This window comes from Hetaerina americana, unplaced genomic scaffold (assembly GCF_022747635.1).
Source record: "Hetaerina americana unplaced genomic scaffold, ioHetAmer1.1.p SCAF_1, whole genome shotgun sequence".
Classification (NCBI taxonomy): domain Eukaryota; kingdom Metazoa; phylum Arthropoda; class Insecta; order Odonata; family Calopterygidae; genus Hetaerina; species Hetaerina americana.
The window spans coordinates 104,528,134-104,545,864 of record NW_027286069.1 but is presented as its reverse complement, the minus strand read 5'-3'; the positions used below and the strand labels follow the sequence as shown (position 1 = coordinate 104,545,864).

The 17,731-nt window shown below is 38.1% G+C and overlaps 1 protein-coding gene across 1 annotated transcript in view; it reads right to left on the bottom strand.

Moving 5' to 3' along the window:
* The window catches only part of DNaseII (deoxyribonuclease II), a 64,826-nt gene that overhangs the window by 37,453 nt on the left and 9,642 nt on the right, over positions 1 to 17,731 (bottom strand). Inside the window, exons 2-3 of the mRNA XM_071583977.1 lie at positions 12,810 to 13,141; positions 2,842 to 3,028 (exon numbers count right to left, since the gene is read on the bottom strand). Of these exons, the coding sequence (XP_071440078.1) occupies positions 2,842 to 3,028; positions 12,810 to 12,955 (333 nt within the window). The 5' untranslated portion in view covers positions 12,956 to 13,141. The remainder of the gene's footprint in view (positions 1 to 2,841; positions 3,029 to 12,809; positions 13,142 to 17,731) is intronic.

The following is a 17,731-nucleotide window of genomic DNA, read 5'->3' as shown; positions in this document are numbered from 1 at the left end:
AGAGACCGCAACAATTTAAATTAACCAACCCCCCCCCACCGTAGAAGTCATTTTCTTCTCCTTTCTGAACCCCAGCTCCTGGCGGGAAACACCATGATCCGAACGCAAATTTTAACGAATACATAAATCGATAGTAAAGGTCAGCGTGCTTCAGTAAAGGCAGTGGGAACCAACGAACGTTCCCATTAACGTGCAAGGCGGTCGATAATTTAAAGATATAAGCGCTCAAGTCTCAAATTATCGTAGGCAAACACATGCTTGTTATTGCGAAAGCGATGAAACTTTATTCATACTTTAAATAACAGAAAAAACAGCTTGGTACAGTTTGACATCTACATAATACCCCGCGGGCCGCTGCGGGGACGCGTGGCAGGGGGTGTTAGATCACCACCAGTAAAACAGAATAAAACAACATGCAAAACCAAATAACGTTACCTTTGAACAAATATTAGTTTGATCATGCACTCGATAAATTTAAATTACACGGAAGGAACTACTTTCATGCAGCAATATTCAATAACAGGATATTTATATTAAAAACATTCTGTAGAACTGTTAAAAAGATGGGTCTATTAAATAAAAATAATGAAATGCAGGATATTCACCTAAATATACACTACCAATTCTAATTGTCTGCTACGCTTGCTGCCACATCTATTTTGATCAATAATTGTATGAGGAAAAAATGAAATTTTAAATATATCCGTTCTACTATCTATCTCCCTGATTTCACTGTACGTGATCTGATCTACCATAGTAAGCCCGCGCCTGTATTATGTCTTTAACATCCTCAGATAAGTAACCTACCCCAAATTTACGCAGTAAATTTAACCTGTATTTGCGCCCACGGTCAAATAGTGGCTCCCATCCTCATTGTTCCAATAGTGTCGTGACACAACTTATCACAAACCTAACTGCTCTATATTGCACTCGATATTGTTCCAAAATTAAACCTACTTATATGAGGATTCCATATTTTTGCGGCATTCTCAAGGTGGGGTCTAACTAACTTAAAATTACAAAGCTCCTTGACTCTTTCAATAAAATTCCCAAGCATCCTTTTCATTAATCCTAACATTTTCTTAGCTACTCCGCGAATTTTACAAATGTGTTTCCCTCAGGATATTTCCTTAGTTATCGTTACAACCAAGTGTTTTACCGATTCCATGTGTTTTATGTTGGTACCCTGTATAGTGTGTTTTCTGGTGAAAAACTTTTCCTCCAGAAGTTTATTGAACATTTATCCAAATTTGATTCTAGCTCCCATGTCTCGCACCACTTTTGAATTTTAGTTCTAATGAATTTATTTCATTTTAGTTGATGAAATTAAATCAACATACTGTTTACAAGGATCGCGAATAAAAAGGAAATGAAGATGATTCAACAGCTTTAAGAAGGTGTGTATAGGCATTTTCCAAGAACTGAACCCAGGATTCGCAGGTCAGAGGTCAAATGTTCAACCTAATGCGTCGCTATACATCAAAGGTTTTTAATAGAACATAATTTCACGTGGGCTAAAATACATTTCTCTCTGTATATTCTGAATGAACCCATAAAAATTACCTATGGGTTAATTTATAGAGAAGGTATTTAACATTTCCGTAAATTAAGACGAGAGAAAATTATATGTTTCTAAAATTCCAAGAAACTGCGAGAAATGTCGCGACAGTAACTATTAAAGGAGTCTTCCGCTGCAAGTGCATTACAATGCAACAATTTCAGTGTGTAAGAATCATTCGCCTTGATCAGGATGCCTTGATCTCGGTCAAGACGAATGTGTTTTGTACAGTGAAATCTTTGCATTATATGTTTCTTATTGGTAGCCCGACTGCTCAGCATACCTATATCCCCCTACTACCTAGCTTGCTTAAAGTCCTCCGCTCAATCAGTTCCACCGCCAAATAACTGTATTCACCTTTTCTGTATTCCTTGGAATCCTCTCAAAAATGGCATCCAACCCTGGCTAGTAATTCCTTGTTTTCATTTCCGTCCAGTTTACCTTTTCCATCCTTTTCTACTATAACATCTCAAATAAAACTTAGTAAGAACTGTCAATAACTTAAACGGGTCGCAATGGCAAGTAAAATAGCTTTCAAATGCATACATTTTCCTCTAAAAACTCTGTAAATAATGAAAACTACGTTTTAGGCCATTTTGAATTCCATTACATTTCGGTCAATTAGATATACTTCTAATTGACTTATCAGGTCACTTGGTTTTGGTGGCTATTCATACTAATGTATCATCAAAGTTATTTTTTAACTGAAGGAATTCGAGGAGGCCGGTGAGTGCGACTTGCACGATATTAAAGGCAAGGTAGGAGGGAGGTCTTGATAAACACAGGATGAAATTAAAATGAGAAAAGTATGCATTTCTGATATGTCGAGGAGGTATGTGTAAGAGATACTCAAGAGTAGGAACGACTATTGTGCAGAACGTCAATCTAAAATTTTATAGAACTTAGGGATGCGGGATATACAACTACCTACCTATTATATTATAATACAAATACTACTCAATGCAGAATTTCAGTTGATGTGTTAATTTTAACACTGAAAAAACTATATTTTTACAATGAAAACTAGGATGGATTTTTACGGGCGGCAACGGACTCGCAGACCCACTCGGTCGGGTGAAGAGCCCAAATATCAAATTAATGTCGCTGCATATTTTCAGTGACCCTTAATATCTCATTTCAGTTTCTTGCCTACGAAACCTATTTCATAATTCATGATTGCATGAGGCTTACAGGAATATTCAACCGAAGAACATGCTAAGTTATCAAAGGCATTTGCAACCTTCTTTCCAAGGAAGGGCCGAGGCACCACTCCAGGTACTTACATTTTCCGAGTGCACCACTGCAGCGAGGGTCCTTCCCGGCATCGATTTCTCATCTCCCACTGAGAGGGAAGACATTCTCCAGCCTTTATCATCCAAAGTCCGCGATGTTATGTACATATAAGCCAGGCCATCTCTCTCTATGGCATTTTCGCTCTCTTTCTCCCTCGGCAGCTTGTACATGACATACCTCGATTTAGATGGAGAAACGGATGTAATGTGAGCACAAGAAATAAATAATAAATTAATAAATAATTTTCTTACTATGAACAGAAATATTTCATAACAGGATTATTAGTATTTTTATATTTATTAAATTAACTGCTGTGGGAGCCGTGGTAAATACTTGAATCTTCGAGAACTTTTGGACGCATTGAGTCCTGAACTGGCCGTCATTAAATGCATGTACAACCGAGGCGCTACTATCTCCCTCGTATACAAGATTGGGTATCCACATCCCGCTTTGCTTGTATCGGGGAAGTTCACGTGATTGAATAGCGTTCAAAAAGTGCTTTATGAAGGTAGATTACCTTTTAATGCATTTCACTTAAGATATCACTCGGATTTGATCCTGAGACCCTTCTGTTAGTAAGTCGACCCATCCACTCATTAGCCACGTATGTTGTGGAAATAGTGATCAATACAGGGATTGATAGGCGAGGGTAAAACCCTCACTTTGTTTTAAGTCTAACAAGGTTTGAGCATCACACATCAGGGTATGGAGGGAGAAATTTCCATTCCGAGTGTCGTATGCGTTTCACAGGAATATTTTTGGCACCAAAAATATCGCACATACCTTCGGCAAAATTGGAGGAAACCAGACAGGTCACCTGGATTTGAGCACGGGATGTCTATTCACTAGGAAACCACCAGTATTCAGAAACTCAGTATTAAGGATAGGAATTAAAAATACTTAAAATATGACTGCAACACAAAATCAATTTAAATGGAAGAAAGAAATTTAAACTTAAGTAAGAACAATACATTGATTGTCCAATGGATTAAAAGTACCAACTGACAGTGATGAGCCTTTCAACCGTAACCAGATGGAGATAAAAGGCTTGCTGACCATGAAACGGGAAATATTTTGCCTTTCTTTTTTTAAACAACGTTTTGTCCTATCAAATAGATTAGGTGTGGGTATTAACCTTGTATAACAATTTACATAATTGACAAATTAATTCTGAACAACAGGCCAGTGCAAATATTGGTTATTTAAACGAAAAACCTAATATATAATTGCATCAATTCATGATGAACATAAAGTATTTCATACCCTTATTTCAAACATAGTTTTCATTTCTGATAAACCTTTAAAATATTAGAAATATCTGCCTGAGATGGAAAGCCACCAAGGCTTGATGAAATAAAATTCATGGGATATTGACTGGATTACATTGGATTGATTGGAATACTGTCCAACTTTCTAATATTCAGGTGATCATCATACACAGAATCACTTAAACACGTATAAATTATTTATTAATCTGATACTTACTTGAAAAATGACTATTGTTACTTATCAAGTTCAATCGGCTAAGAATTTAATTCTCCACACCTTTCAATTGCCAATGAAATCGCTAAGGGTGTGCTGCGACGTAAAACCACTTTGGTTACATTAAAGGGAGGTGAAAGCCAAGTGTCGCTTTGGCCTTAACGAGCATCTTTCGCGCTGAGTGGAATAGCTTCAAGTCCCTCCAAATTAAGATTAGCTGCTGAGACTTAGATGTATGCCAAATAGCGTGTTTTATTGACTTTCGCTTCAAACCCAATGAAATCAGGGTCACTGGGAACCAATGAGTCACCTAGATAAGGAGTAAAACCATAACATAACAATTTGGTTTTCTTACTCGTGGGATAGGAGTTAGCGAGTAAACATGAAAAAGGGTAAGACTAATGTGAAAGTTGACGATGGATATGTCTCTCCGCTCAAGATCATAATTTAAAAAGCGAGATTCCACACACGCCGTGGATGAAAATATTCATTTCGTCCTTCCAATAAATTCCATGTTGAATGGAATGAGGGAAAGTTCATTCTCTCTCTCGCTCACTAAAAAGAGGTAATCTAGCACGGCCATTCGGAATAACCCACGGTTGAATGATGGAATACCGAACACGAGGCACCAAAAATATCATGTACCACTAATTACAGGAAATCCGTGCGTGGAAATTTCCACTGTGGCTGAATTCATTCAGAATACGTCCTCATGACCGTGTTAGAGGTCTGTTTCAATGAATTAATTATTCGGGCCACATTACCGGTGATATAGTACGTAATGCAGTCATTTAGAGATATATTGTCCAGACTATGTTTATGCAAACTAATCCATTTTAAGCATGCATGCATGGGGGAAACAATAACAGATTACCTCCATTATTATTAACACACTCTCTCTTTTATTGACACAAATTAAATCGACGAAAAAATTTTATCGTGCAAAATGAATATAAAGTTCATCACAGGCTATTAAATACCTAAATAAATGGTTCTTACTTTAAATTAAAATGTTGTCGATTAAAAGGAAGCTAAAAGAAATGGGAAAATAATGGGATTTATTCTGAGACCATATTATGCTGTAGGCTGAATTAACTACTACTAAATACTTGAAAAAGAACTTGGCTGAGAAATAGTTAACATGTGCAAAAAAAATGAAAAAGGCAGAGACATGATGACAGTTGCCGGTCCCAAAAATATCAATCGAAAGCATGGGTTTTCTCCGTTCTGTTCAGTGCTTCCTCTCAAGAGAGTAGGTATTAAGTAGTAGTATTTTGTGTGGTAACGCAGCTGCAGAAATGTAGGGGCAGCTAGAAAAATATAACAAAATTGAGGGGAAGCTGAAATTCCAGCCTACAAAAGGTGATGATGAAATGCCTCACTGGAATAAAGACAGTGTTACAATATGTTAATGTTTTGAATACATCAAAAATAGTTTTCAAAATGAGACCTTAAGATTTAATAACGGGGACGAAACTAGAGCTCTTGGCTCATTATTGGTGGCTGAAATAACACTGATGTACGGTGCGCATAAAAATGATGATGACAAAGGTAAATTATGGAAAGAAATGGAGCGTTATCTCTCCGAATAATGATGACAGAAATAAAGGTGTACAGGCATCTATGTAAAACATCCGTTGAACAAGAGATGGAAATAATAACTTTATTACACTTATTTTATGCATTCCCTAATTAAATAGCCATATACAAAATTCTTTACATTTCATCGGGTTACAATTTACACTGTGATGATAACTAAGCAATTAATGATTTATGCATGAAAAGGGGATAATTTCATCAATTAAATGGTTCGTTTGACAGCATACATTCTTCAAAAACTTGTCTATTTCACCATCTGGCTCAGGCAATCAATGTTAAATTCATTTTGACTCTAATGGTGCTGCTGGATTGCAAACTCGAACGTGATTCTCGGAATTTCCACTGTGGAATTTGCGTCATCGGATTAATTAACGCGTCTATGGGCAAGCTTGTTAATATTAGTTTAAATTTCTTAACAAAAATTGCTATTGTTCCATTTTTTCCATATTTCTGAAATATGTCCAATGGCAAGAGGTCGATGGAAGTACCTATGCAACATTTGAATTGAAAAAGAACGCTTTTTGGCAATGTAAAAATATATAAAACACTATAATAGAATTTTTAAACACAGAAACAAACACAAAGAAAGGACACTCACAAACAAGGTGTTATCAAAAAAAGACCGGACTGATTTTCTTCTACGGAAACCGTTCAACAGATCGAAACGAGACAAAGTGCGCCATTTAGCGACTCACGTGACGACTAAAACGAGAGAATTTGCGTTTGTTTACCTCGAGTAGTTACGCACTCACTTACACATCAACTCCCTCCTCCTTGTGAAAGCCTCTATGCCTGGAGCAATTCGTCTCCTTACGTCCCTACTACTTTGACCGAGTTGGTCCAAAACACTTCCGAGATACGTAAACTGTTCTACCTGCTCTAGTTTTTGCCCTCCTATTTTAATGTTCAGCTTAGCCTTTTTATTTCTTGAAAATCGCATCACCTTTGTTTTATTAATATTGATTCTCATCCCATACCTGCCGCACTGAATTTCCAATTCACTCAGCAATGCTTGAAACCCCTTGGCTGACTGACAAACTAAAGCTTGGTCATCAGCGAACCTAACTGATTTTACGGATTCCCCGCCCATTTTCATTCCTACCTCCAGTTCTTCCCAAGCCTCCTTAATCATTTCCTCTACACATAGGTTGAATAGCAACGGTGATAATGAGCAATCCTGCCTTACACCTCTTCCTAACACTGCCCATCCGGACTCCCCGTTCCCCACTCGAACCTGAGCAGTCTGAGACATGATGAGGTTGCAGGTTAGCCTCCTTTCCCTCCAATCTACTCCTATTTTCTGTAATATACTCAATAGTTTTACCTAATTCACTCAATCAAATGCTTTTTCGAAATCTACGAAACAGGCAAATACCTCCTGGTTGTATTCAATATTCCTCTCGATTAATAATCTCATTACGGTAATGGCATCGCGCCTACCTCTCCCCTTCCTAAACCCAAACTGGTCATCCCCTAAGTAATCATTTGCCCTACTCTCTATCCTTTTGTTTGTGATCCTTAGAACAACTTTAGCTGCGTGGGATATCAAACTTATTGTCCTGTAGTCCTCACATGACGTAGCCTTTACCTTTTTCGGAGTAGGAACTAAAACTGATCTCACAAAGTCTTCTGGCCAGATTCCTTCCTCATAGATAGTACGAATCAACCCATATAGCCTCTTCCTCCCACATTTTCCTAAACATTTCAATAGTTCCGCAGGAATGTTATCCACCCCCCCGGCCTTATTTAATTTCATCTCCCTTAATGCCATTTCCATCTCATCGTCGAGTATGCTTGGCCCTAAGCTATCTTCCTCTACGTCATGTTCCTTTTCTATGTCTAACTTTGTTGGTCTGAGGTCTTTACTATACAGTTCTTCTATATACTCCTTCCATCTCTCTTGGATCTTTCCTGCGTCAACTATTATCTTGTCCGCCTTATCTATAACTGTTAGCATACATCTTTCTTTCTTACTTCCCGATAAAGATTTAACTTTGCTGTACAGCGCACCAATTTCACCCTTCCTCTGCAAACTTTCCATATCCTCGCACTGCGTCTTCCACCATGCTTCTTTTGCTTTATTTGTTGCCCACCTCAATTTATTGCTTAACTCTTTGTACTTCATTTTGATTAACTCCGTGTGTAAATTCTTCCATTTTCTCTGCTCATCCATCTTTGTAATCATCTCATCCGTGATCCATGGTTTCCTAGTCCTTTTATCGTTAACGGTTCCAATAGTGCCTTTTGCGGCTTTAGACAACCCTTCCTTTATACTTTTCCATGCTTCCTCGATAGTACTTAGTTCTTTACCATCCTCCATGATTTCCTCTACAGCCTGTTGGTACTCTTTTCTTGTCAATCCATTTAATGGTTCTACATTCCATTTTCTAACCCGCCGCCCCTGCCTTATCTTTTTGAAACGGACGCTACATTTCATAACAACTAAATTGTGGTCAGAGTCCGCATCCGCTCCCGGGAAGCTGTGGGAATTTGTTACACTGTTCCTAAACCTTTGTCTAATAAGAATATGATCAAGCTGATACCTTTCTGAGTCACCTGGCATTTTCCATGTATACCTGCGTCTTTTGTAGTGTCTAAACCAAGTGTTGGTGATGACTAACCCCTGTCTCCTGCAGAACTGAACTGCTTTCTCCCCGCGGTCATTCCTCGTGCCTAAACCGTAGTCCCCCACCTCATCACCATCTCTTCCTTCGCCTACCGTCGCATTCCAATCCCCCATCACTATCAAATGTTTCCCTGCAGGAACACACGCGATTATGTCCTCTAATTGATCGTATATCCTATCGACCTCTTCCTCCGTATGGTTGCTCGGTGGCATGTATACCTGAATAATAACCAAGTTCGTCGGTAATAATCTATCCGTTACTTGGTCTATGTTGACTACGTTTCTTCCTACCTCTTCATTTAATACTATGGCAACCCCTCGTCGGCTCTCATCCCCGCCGCTGTTTATTATTATATAATTAACACTCCAGTAATGCCCGCTATCCTTCCATCTCACCTCGCATAGACCTAAAATATCTATTTTTCCCCTTTCTATTTCTCGCTTAATATTCAAGAAGCGATTACAAACAAAAACACAGAAATACACAAAAATATAACTTACTCATATTCCGAACTTCCCGTGATCAAACCTTTTTTCTCACGGGAGAGAACTCTCAAGGGAAAGAAGGCGTTCCTTCTTTCCCTTGAGAGTTCTCTACCTGGTTTGACCACCGAAAATTCGGAATTCTTGTGAGTTTTACTTGTGTGTGTTACTGTTTGGTGTTCGTTCTCGCTTCTCCGTTTACATATGCGAGGGTGGTCTGAAAAGTTTCCGACCTAACAAAGATACAAGACATTTTTTCTGATACTTTTCAGACCACCCATGTATGTGTGTGTGTGTGTGTGTGTATGTATATGTATATGTATATATATATATATATATATATATATATATATATTTATATATATATACTCACACACACATACAAATATGTGATTTAGCGGAATTAAAATTTCTAATTCACGTGCCTTTGTTGTCACTAAGCACCCGAAATGAGGGAGGATGTGTTCTGAAGGGAAATTTTTAGAGAAATAAGGTATTTTATTTAATTCCTTAAAATATGCAAAATATATTTATTATACCAAAATGGAGTTTTAACGATACAAACATAAGCTCTACCTGTGAGAAATAGATTTTTCAAAAAATAGACGTGGCTTTACAATGAAAAAGTCACATCAGGCACTCGGTGTGAATGGGTAGCGCATTATTAATTTCAAAATTCTTCTGTCATATATATTCCTCGATTACGCCACAACTGCTCCTACAGCTGAGGAAGACCGAAACTGGTAGACCCATTTGCGAATGTTACAAGTTTTTCTTTTCTTAATGACGGACCTGAGTTGAGTGAGATGCATTGAGGTGAAGTTGAAAAGTTTACACGAGGATTGTTGACATAGTATCTTCTTCTTTTTACTTTATTCTCAGTTGCACTCAGTTACCCCATTTCGTTTAGTGAAACATTTAGGGGGTGACAGCCATGGTCATACTTCTTTCACATGCGTTTTCACCATAATATTTCACGCAGATAATAGTTATGCCTTCAGCTTCAAAAGATTCCAAGACTTCGGCAAAAAATGTCAACGATAGATTGGTCAGAAACTGTTTTTCTAGGATAAACAAAACATAATCTAGTAAAAAGTCAATCCACATCAAAGTCTTCACTGTCCTAAAAATAATTTGTGTAAAACCTCAACAAAATATTTTAATTATTTGTCTCACTCCCAGCAGAAGAAATTCATACTCCGAGTCTCCGGTTACTCACGTGTATTCCTCGCAAAAGCTAATTTTTTGCATCAATCCTTCCCCTAACACCCTTTATCAATCATAAACAATAAAAATACTTCCCACAACGGAAATAAACCAACTGCTAAATTTTTTCCTCTACGTCTAAGACTCGATAAGAAGATGAAAGCATGGCAATTGTGACGGTGAAGATTTAAAAAATGAAGTCACCCAAAAATGTTATGAGATTTATGGTAATAAATAACCTAAGGTCCATGGTAGCACACCTTGGGTCACAAAAGAAATCCACGTTGAGGCTAAGGTCGGCCGAGTTCAATCCGTAGCACAGAATAGGTCCTCAGTTCCCGTGGTGTGGTCAGAAAATTTGATTCTTATCAGCTCATCGCCAACGAAGTTATTGATGAAAAGGGTATGAGAAAAATCGGTTCAAAAATCACCTTTATGCCAATAATCTCTTAAATTTAAAACAGAGGAAGATACTAGCTCAAAAAATGTCTAACAAATTCATTCCCTGTGCCAACTCAAAAAATATTTAAAGATTCTATTGAAAGCTCTGATCATTTCTTTGATACTTGTAAAATGTTATATATTTAAACAGAATAATCAGAAAATTTCCTCCTGATAACAATGCAAAGAACAATACAAAAAGAAAAAAGATGAAGCAGGTAATTTCAGAGCTGCACCCTTTGGGATTCCGCTTAATTGAGGTTATTTTCAGTACGCACCGGAATAATCAGTCCATTATCCTCCACGGGGACATTAAAAAAATTAAAACTTATCCCGGCTTCACAAATGCTAAATCAATATAAGCTGATGTGACTTGTTCTAATGTCAGCGGGCTAAAAGAATTTCCAAATAAAATATGCGATAGATTTATTTTTTGTAGTCTGGATGTGAAATAAAAACTGCCAGTGTTAAACATGGATCACTACAAACTTCTCGTAAATTTTCCGAAGATACATTTTGCGTTACCTTCCCAACAGCAATGATAAATTTGGAAACCTGGGTGGCAAGATCACGGAAAACTAGACGCCCCATAGAAGTTATTCTACGTTGAATACATGTCATTACTGCGGAATGCGTATGATAAACGGAGGCAATCTAATCTGGAGCATAAACTCTGCTTGGATCAGTCGCCGTGGCAACTGGCTAAAGGGAGCTCGCGAACAGAACATACGCAACCAAACAAGGAAATCGACGAATTTAAAACTGTGACACGCAAATACCTCAACCGTAAAGGGAAGTTCCACGACAGATTAACGCAGGTGTGGATTTAATTAAACTGAGTCTTCGAGTTTGCGGCTGATGAACTGACTGAAACAGAAGTTCTGCTACGATTTGAGAAGTTATTCAAGACAATGTGCTTCAAGAAAATAATCTTCAATTTATTCATTGAGCGTTGACAAGGGAAAGATTTTAGTTAATTAGCAAAATCCCGTTGAGTCAAAACCTTCGTCTTCTCTCAGCTCTCAAGATGATACCTATCTGAGGTAACTCTTGCCATAGTGTGTGCAAATAATACTATGCAAACATCCAAAAGGAATCACTGGAATGGGTAACCGTGAATTCAACAGAATTATTCCTGAAACTGTAGCGAGCAAAATAAACTAAAACATGGATTAATCATGTGGCCTCCTTCAGTGACCTTCGAGATTAAATGAATTTAAATAAGTATTCTTTTCACAGAACCTGGTGACGCCTACATGTAGGCCAGAACCTATCTATATGTATGAGGGATGTTTCCAAGAATTTGGATCGCCCACAAGTACGTAACTAAAATAATGTCAAAACTCATTATCCCTGAAATACAAAAACAGTTTCAAAGAATTTAAAATGGATTGACACTCATCTTTAGCAAAGAAACTCCGAAAGATTTTATTCAGGGAAATCCTTGTTATTTTTTTTTTGTCACCCTGCATCTTTATAAAATAATTACGTAGCTTGTCTCTAGACAGGAAGCTCACGCGATTTTCGTATCTTCTCAAGGCATATTACTAATTGTGCAATCAAGTCAAGTACTATACTGAGAACAGCTATAACACCGGACGCTAAAAGAATGTAGAGTGAAATATTAGAAGTGCGTATATGAAAATGCCTGCTAATTTTATTTCACCGTGAAAAAGTCCACACTCTTGAATGACATCGCAATGCCTTTTGGTGCGATCATTAGAATATTTTATCCAACTATCATTACATCGAAGCTGATCTTTCTTCGTTTCCCTTCATTGGTCTAAATGTTTAAAAAAATGTTGTCCGTAGTATTTATTATCTTCAACACAGTAAAGGTAGGGTTTATTTACTACTATATTGCTTCTTAATGATAGATGTTTAAGTCACTTAACGAATTTTGCTACTTTTAATGCTACGAAACACATAATATTTTATATTAAAAGCCTTAAAGATATTATTATTAACTACACACGTTAAAAATATAAGAATAAAGAAAAAGATATTTCCAGAGAAACCTTACCTTCCGTAATAATCTCGGAGGCTAAGACTTATTCGACTTGGACATTGTCCTTCTGAGACACAAATTAATCCCACCTTTACTCACTGAAGTATGCTTACCAATCAACGGGCTCTCCGTCTTCATCCACGCATTGCTGGGCCGTCGTGAGCGCCACCAGGAACAAAAGCGCCATTGACAGAGAAACTAGAGGATGACTCGGCCGACGAGCTCTCAGAAATGAACTTCGGTGGAGCTCGGTTGCCATGGCGACCAACGTCGAGTCGAGGATTTTGTGGAATTCTGCTCTCTGACCGGAATATTAAATGTTAAAAAAAAACCCTTTCCCCGCAAGGCTTTCAGTCGGCAACCTCTCGTAGGCAGCTCTCGAGTTCCCAGCCGGCAGGCACTGAACCCCCGTTTCCCTAGGGATTCTCTGAAAGCCAGGGTATACCTACGGACGAAATAAACGGGCATAGAGAGAGAGAGATCGAGAGAGAAAGGGAGAGGAGAAGAATAGGTAAAGCAGTAGTTTAATAAAACGGAGACATTGTTTTCACAACGCCATGTAATTCCTGTGGGCATACATTACCTGATTACCATTCGTCCCAAAGGAATAGGTATACAAATGAATAAAGAGTTTTAACTTGGTTTATGCTTATTACATGGATTCATTTCCTCCCTCATGAAGCTAAAAGGAAGTATATTTTCATTTGGAAAAATACCGAGATGATTAGAAATGGGTTAATTTTCAGGAGGATCAAATTTTGAGGCAGAAGTTTGTGGGAACAATGGAATCAATCAAATTAATTACAACTTGCTTATTAAGCGGCTTCCAAATGAACTCTAATTGGGCAATTAACCTTCGTAAGTATAAAGCTGTTGGATTTAGCTTTTTACTCGAAATATTCTGAAACGGCATATCGTTTGGCGCTTTAAAATGATGAGATTGAATCGTGACGGTTTTATTTCAAATGAGAGATATAAACACGTTAGGCTCTATTCTTCTTCGATATTGAGATTTCTATCCCCGCCGTCAATTGTCCTTTCGCTAATTTTAAAATGTTCACATTTTTCCATCCAATATTACCATTATGTACAAGTTTTAATGGACACAATCCATTCTGTATAAGATATTATTACAATTTTATGCAATGAGAATTTTAAAATAATTGGTGAATTTATTTATTTATAATGTGACTCCAGGAAATTGGTCTATTTTCTACTAATATTTACTGGAAGTTGGACTACCTACAGGTATAATATGATCACTCAGCTCACGCAAGAAATTGCAGGGCATAGTCCTCATTTCTAAGGGAAAAAGTTGGCACCAGTGGAGCCTTAAATATGACCAAAATTATTTCATGTTCCACACGATGAAAAGAGGCAAGTTGGAACTTATTTTTCAACATTTAAGCAAAAGTAATCGCATTACCACGATATTTTAGAGCATATATCGATATCATTTCTCTGAAACAGGTACACATTGCATGATCATGGTACGTATAACCCCTACTTAATATATCTTCAAATCCTGATGAGGTTTACTCTTAGCATCTTTTGGGTGAATCATTCCTACTCAATATGCCTAAAAGTTACTTCACTCAAATCTCATTCGTGGCCAATTGAAAAGAACGGGGGTTGACGTTACGTTTAGGCTAACCCATTTTCCATTCAACATGCTTGCTCAACTTGCGGTCTGTAAATTTGGTGGCGAGTTGTATTCGTGACCGTTTTGGCATATTTACCGGAAGAGGGAGGAGTGCTGAAAACGCACTTTTTCCGCATCCTCACCCTTTCACTTTTCGCGCTGAAGGATAGAGAGAGGGCGGGGCAGGAAGGCGGGCGCCGTCTACGGGAAGACAACCAACGACGGAGACATCGCATCGCTAAAATCTCTTCGTCGTCCCTGAATTCGCAGCAGCCACAATTCCTTTTGATGAATTTTAACAGTTCCACTCGGCGAAGGAGCCAGTTTTTATTTTGCAACTTCAGATGAAGACTGGAATATTACTATGTGACCGATTTAGACCCATTGGAAAGCATTTGCTCTGCATTTCAATACATTTTTGTGTACACGCAAAAAAGTAATAAATACGTAGTTGCGATTGGGATGACAACAATATTTTTTTCCAGGAACGGAATTCAAGTTTCCTCCTCGCAATGCACTCTCGAGTGTTTAGCGGTTTGCTCCGCCAAGGTAGGTTAGCTATGGGGCCACAGTCTAAGCACTTTACACTTTTAAATTTCCCAAGCATGAAAATATATACCCTAATACGACAGGGTACCATGTTTCAACTCTAAATATTTTCTAGTTCCCTTCATGCCACTCAAAATGCTAATTCTTTTCCTTCGTGGACCTTGTTTCTCCAACTTTCTCCCATCTAGCACCAACTTCAACATTCGACTGTCTCTCATCCTGAGTTTACTTTTCCTACCTACTTTGATTTATTCCCAAGGAACTCCTATCATTCCTGCCTGGTCAAAAACTTCTCTATTTCTTTTCCTTTCCTAATATTTTTTCTTATTCACATCTAAATTTCAAAACTATTTCTGCGGGCTTCTTAAACATCCAGGTTTCAGAGGCATGCACACAATATGGTCCATAACCTAATTTTTACTTGGATTTTCCCAAAACCTTTACTCTTTGTCTCTTTGATTAACTGATTTTTATTTGTAAAATCTTCTATGCTTGAAAAAGTATGCTAATGAATTGAAAAATGCTTTTATTAAAAACAATTTCAAAATAAGTGTACCTTGTAATAACCCTAATTTATGCCCTCTAACTTAAATTTTTCAATTAGCTTCTCATGTCTTAAAAACCTAATTACTTTCATTGTCTTGTGAATGACTCTCTCCCCACAATTATCAGACTGTTCCTCAGAAATTATTGAAACCCCTTGTCCAGCTTGAACGGGCATAACTTCGGTGAGGGAAGGAAATGCACATTTTATAAAAACTTCATTCCATGACGTAACCTTCATGTTTCCCAGGACAAAACACGTCCTGGAACTGTTATTTTTATTGATTTTTTCTATTTATATCAAAGATGATAATTGATATGTTACTAACCGATATTAATGTCCGTCGAAGGCGGAATTGAAAAAAAGACGGAATAGAATCCATAGACCAAAAGACCGTGAGGAACAACGAAGTGACGAACTGGCATCAGTTCAAGAATTTAAATGTTTTATAATGATTTCAGAAGAATTATAAAACATAGGTCAATTATTTATTTCTCTTCCTTGACTATTGATGATGAGGTATTTGGCAATAGAGTTTATATTTTGTAAAAATTATGCAAGCCAACAAGATGATGTTGGTGGAGAGATTTATCAACCGAAACTCATGCCTACTGAAAAGTGTGACTATGGATTAGTTAACAATGGAGAGAAGATTTGCAAAGTCATAAGTTCCACCACACTCGAGTTTATCAGATTTCATGAATAACTGATCGTAGCAATTTTCCACTTTATAAAATCAAAGTGGAAAAGTGCTTCGATCAGTTATTTATTATTTTAGACTTCCACCAAAATACGCTTCAAGCTACTCAATTATCAGCAATTTTTCGTTCAGCGTGGCAGTATTGACTACGATCGAATTTTGAGAACATACAGCAATTAACGAACACGGAGTTATCCAGAGCTATTTGATATTTTCAGCAAACAAGCTACAGTTTTGGAAATGAAAATTACCATGAAACTGACGGTAATTTCGACGGCGTAAATCAATATGTTCCCTCATTACCTTGGAGAGGGAAGTGCAAAGGGGAAAGCGTGGAAAACTAATTACGTCGACTTCCAATGAGCGTGCGTCACTCCGGTCCCGCTTGGCCGCTGGAATGATTAGGCAGCAACTCGACCAGTGGCGTTAAAAAATGAAGGAAGTCCGCAGACGGCCGGTCTGGGAATACGACAGAAGGCGAGGGGAGGGGGGCGGGAGACCGGGCCGCCCTACCGTCGAACCATCTGCCGATGACTGCCCCCAGTGACGTCACGCAGCCCTCGTCACGTGGGAGGGGGAAGGTGGGAGGAGGCGGGACCTTGAGTCGCGCTTTGCTGGTCACCCTGCTACTTGGAGGTCATCCGTCGTAGTACTTGTCTTCGAATCACTCATATTATTGCTTCCAAACCAATCTTCAATAGAAGATTTCATAATGAGAAAAAACAAATTTGCACTTTTTCACAGGTTAATTGCTAACGTAAAACACGTTCCGGTTCACAGACTGCACTTGAAGATGGTTCAGTGAACCGAAACGCGTTGTACGTTACCAATAAACCCGTGGAAAAGTGGAGATTTAATTTTTCTCACAATGATGAACTTCTACTACAACTCGCCTGAATCTGTTGAATATTGAAGATTTCGTTATACCAGTCTTGATTCCCAGTCCGGAAAGCAATAAATATACAGGAATGAAGAGTTAAGAGTGCAACAGGATAATTATTAATGGAGATGAAAGAGATTTGGGGAAGCTGGGGAGAGTATGTAGAAAAGCTTAAGGGCAAAGACAGTAAACCACCCTGCATACAAATAGATTGAGAATGTGACAGGGACGAAGGCAGGAATACTCGCACTAGATAAGAAGATAGAGAAATCACTACAGACACTGGAGCCGAGTAAATAACAATAGGTAGTCCCGATATTTATCAAAAGATGAGTACAGATTTGGGCAAAAAACTAGGTTACTTAGGCATTGATCCGTTTGGGTTCAGGAAGGAAAGACAACTACGTGACGAAAAAGAACGAGGATACTAATGGAAAGGAACATAAATACATAAATACAATCAGTACGTCTTTGAGAGAAAATATTCGACCGCGTAGAGTGGGCAGGGTTCATGGAAGTATTACGGCATATAAAAGTATACTGGAGCGATAGTATATACTTAATCGAAACGTGCATTTCAATCAGAGAGTAAGTTAAGGTTGACAGAAAGAGAATCGGGAAGGTCAGTTATAGATTGGGAAGCGAGAAAGCGCTGCCGGTTATTGCAGGTGCTCTATAAAGCAGTGGGAATGTTAACTGTGGTATGGAAAGGCCTAGGTA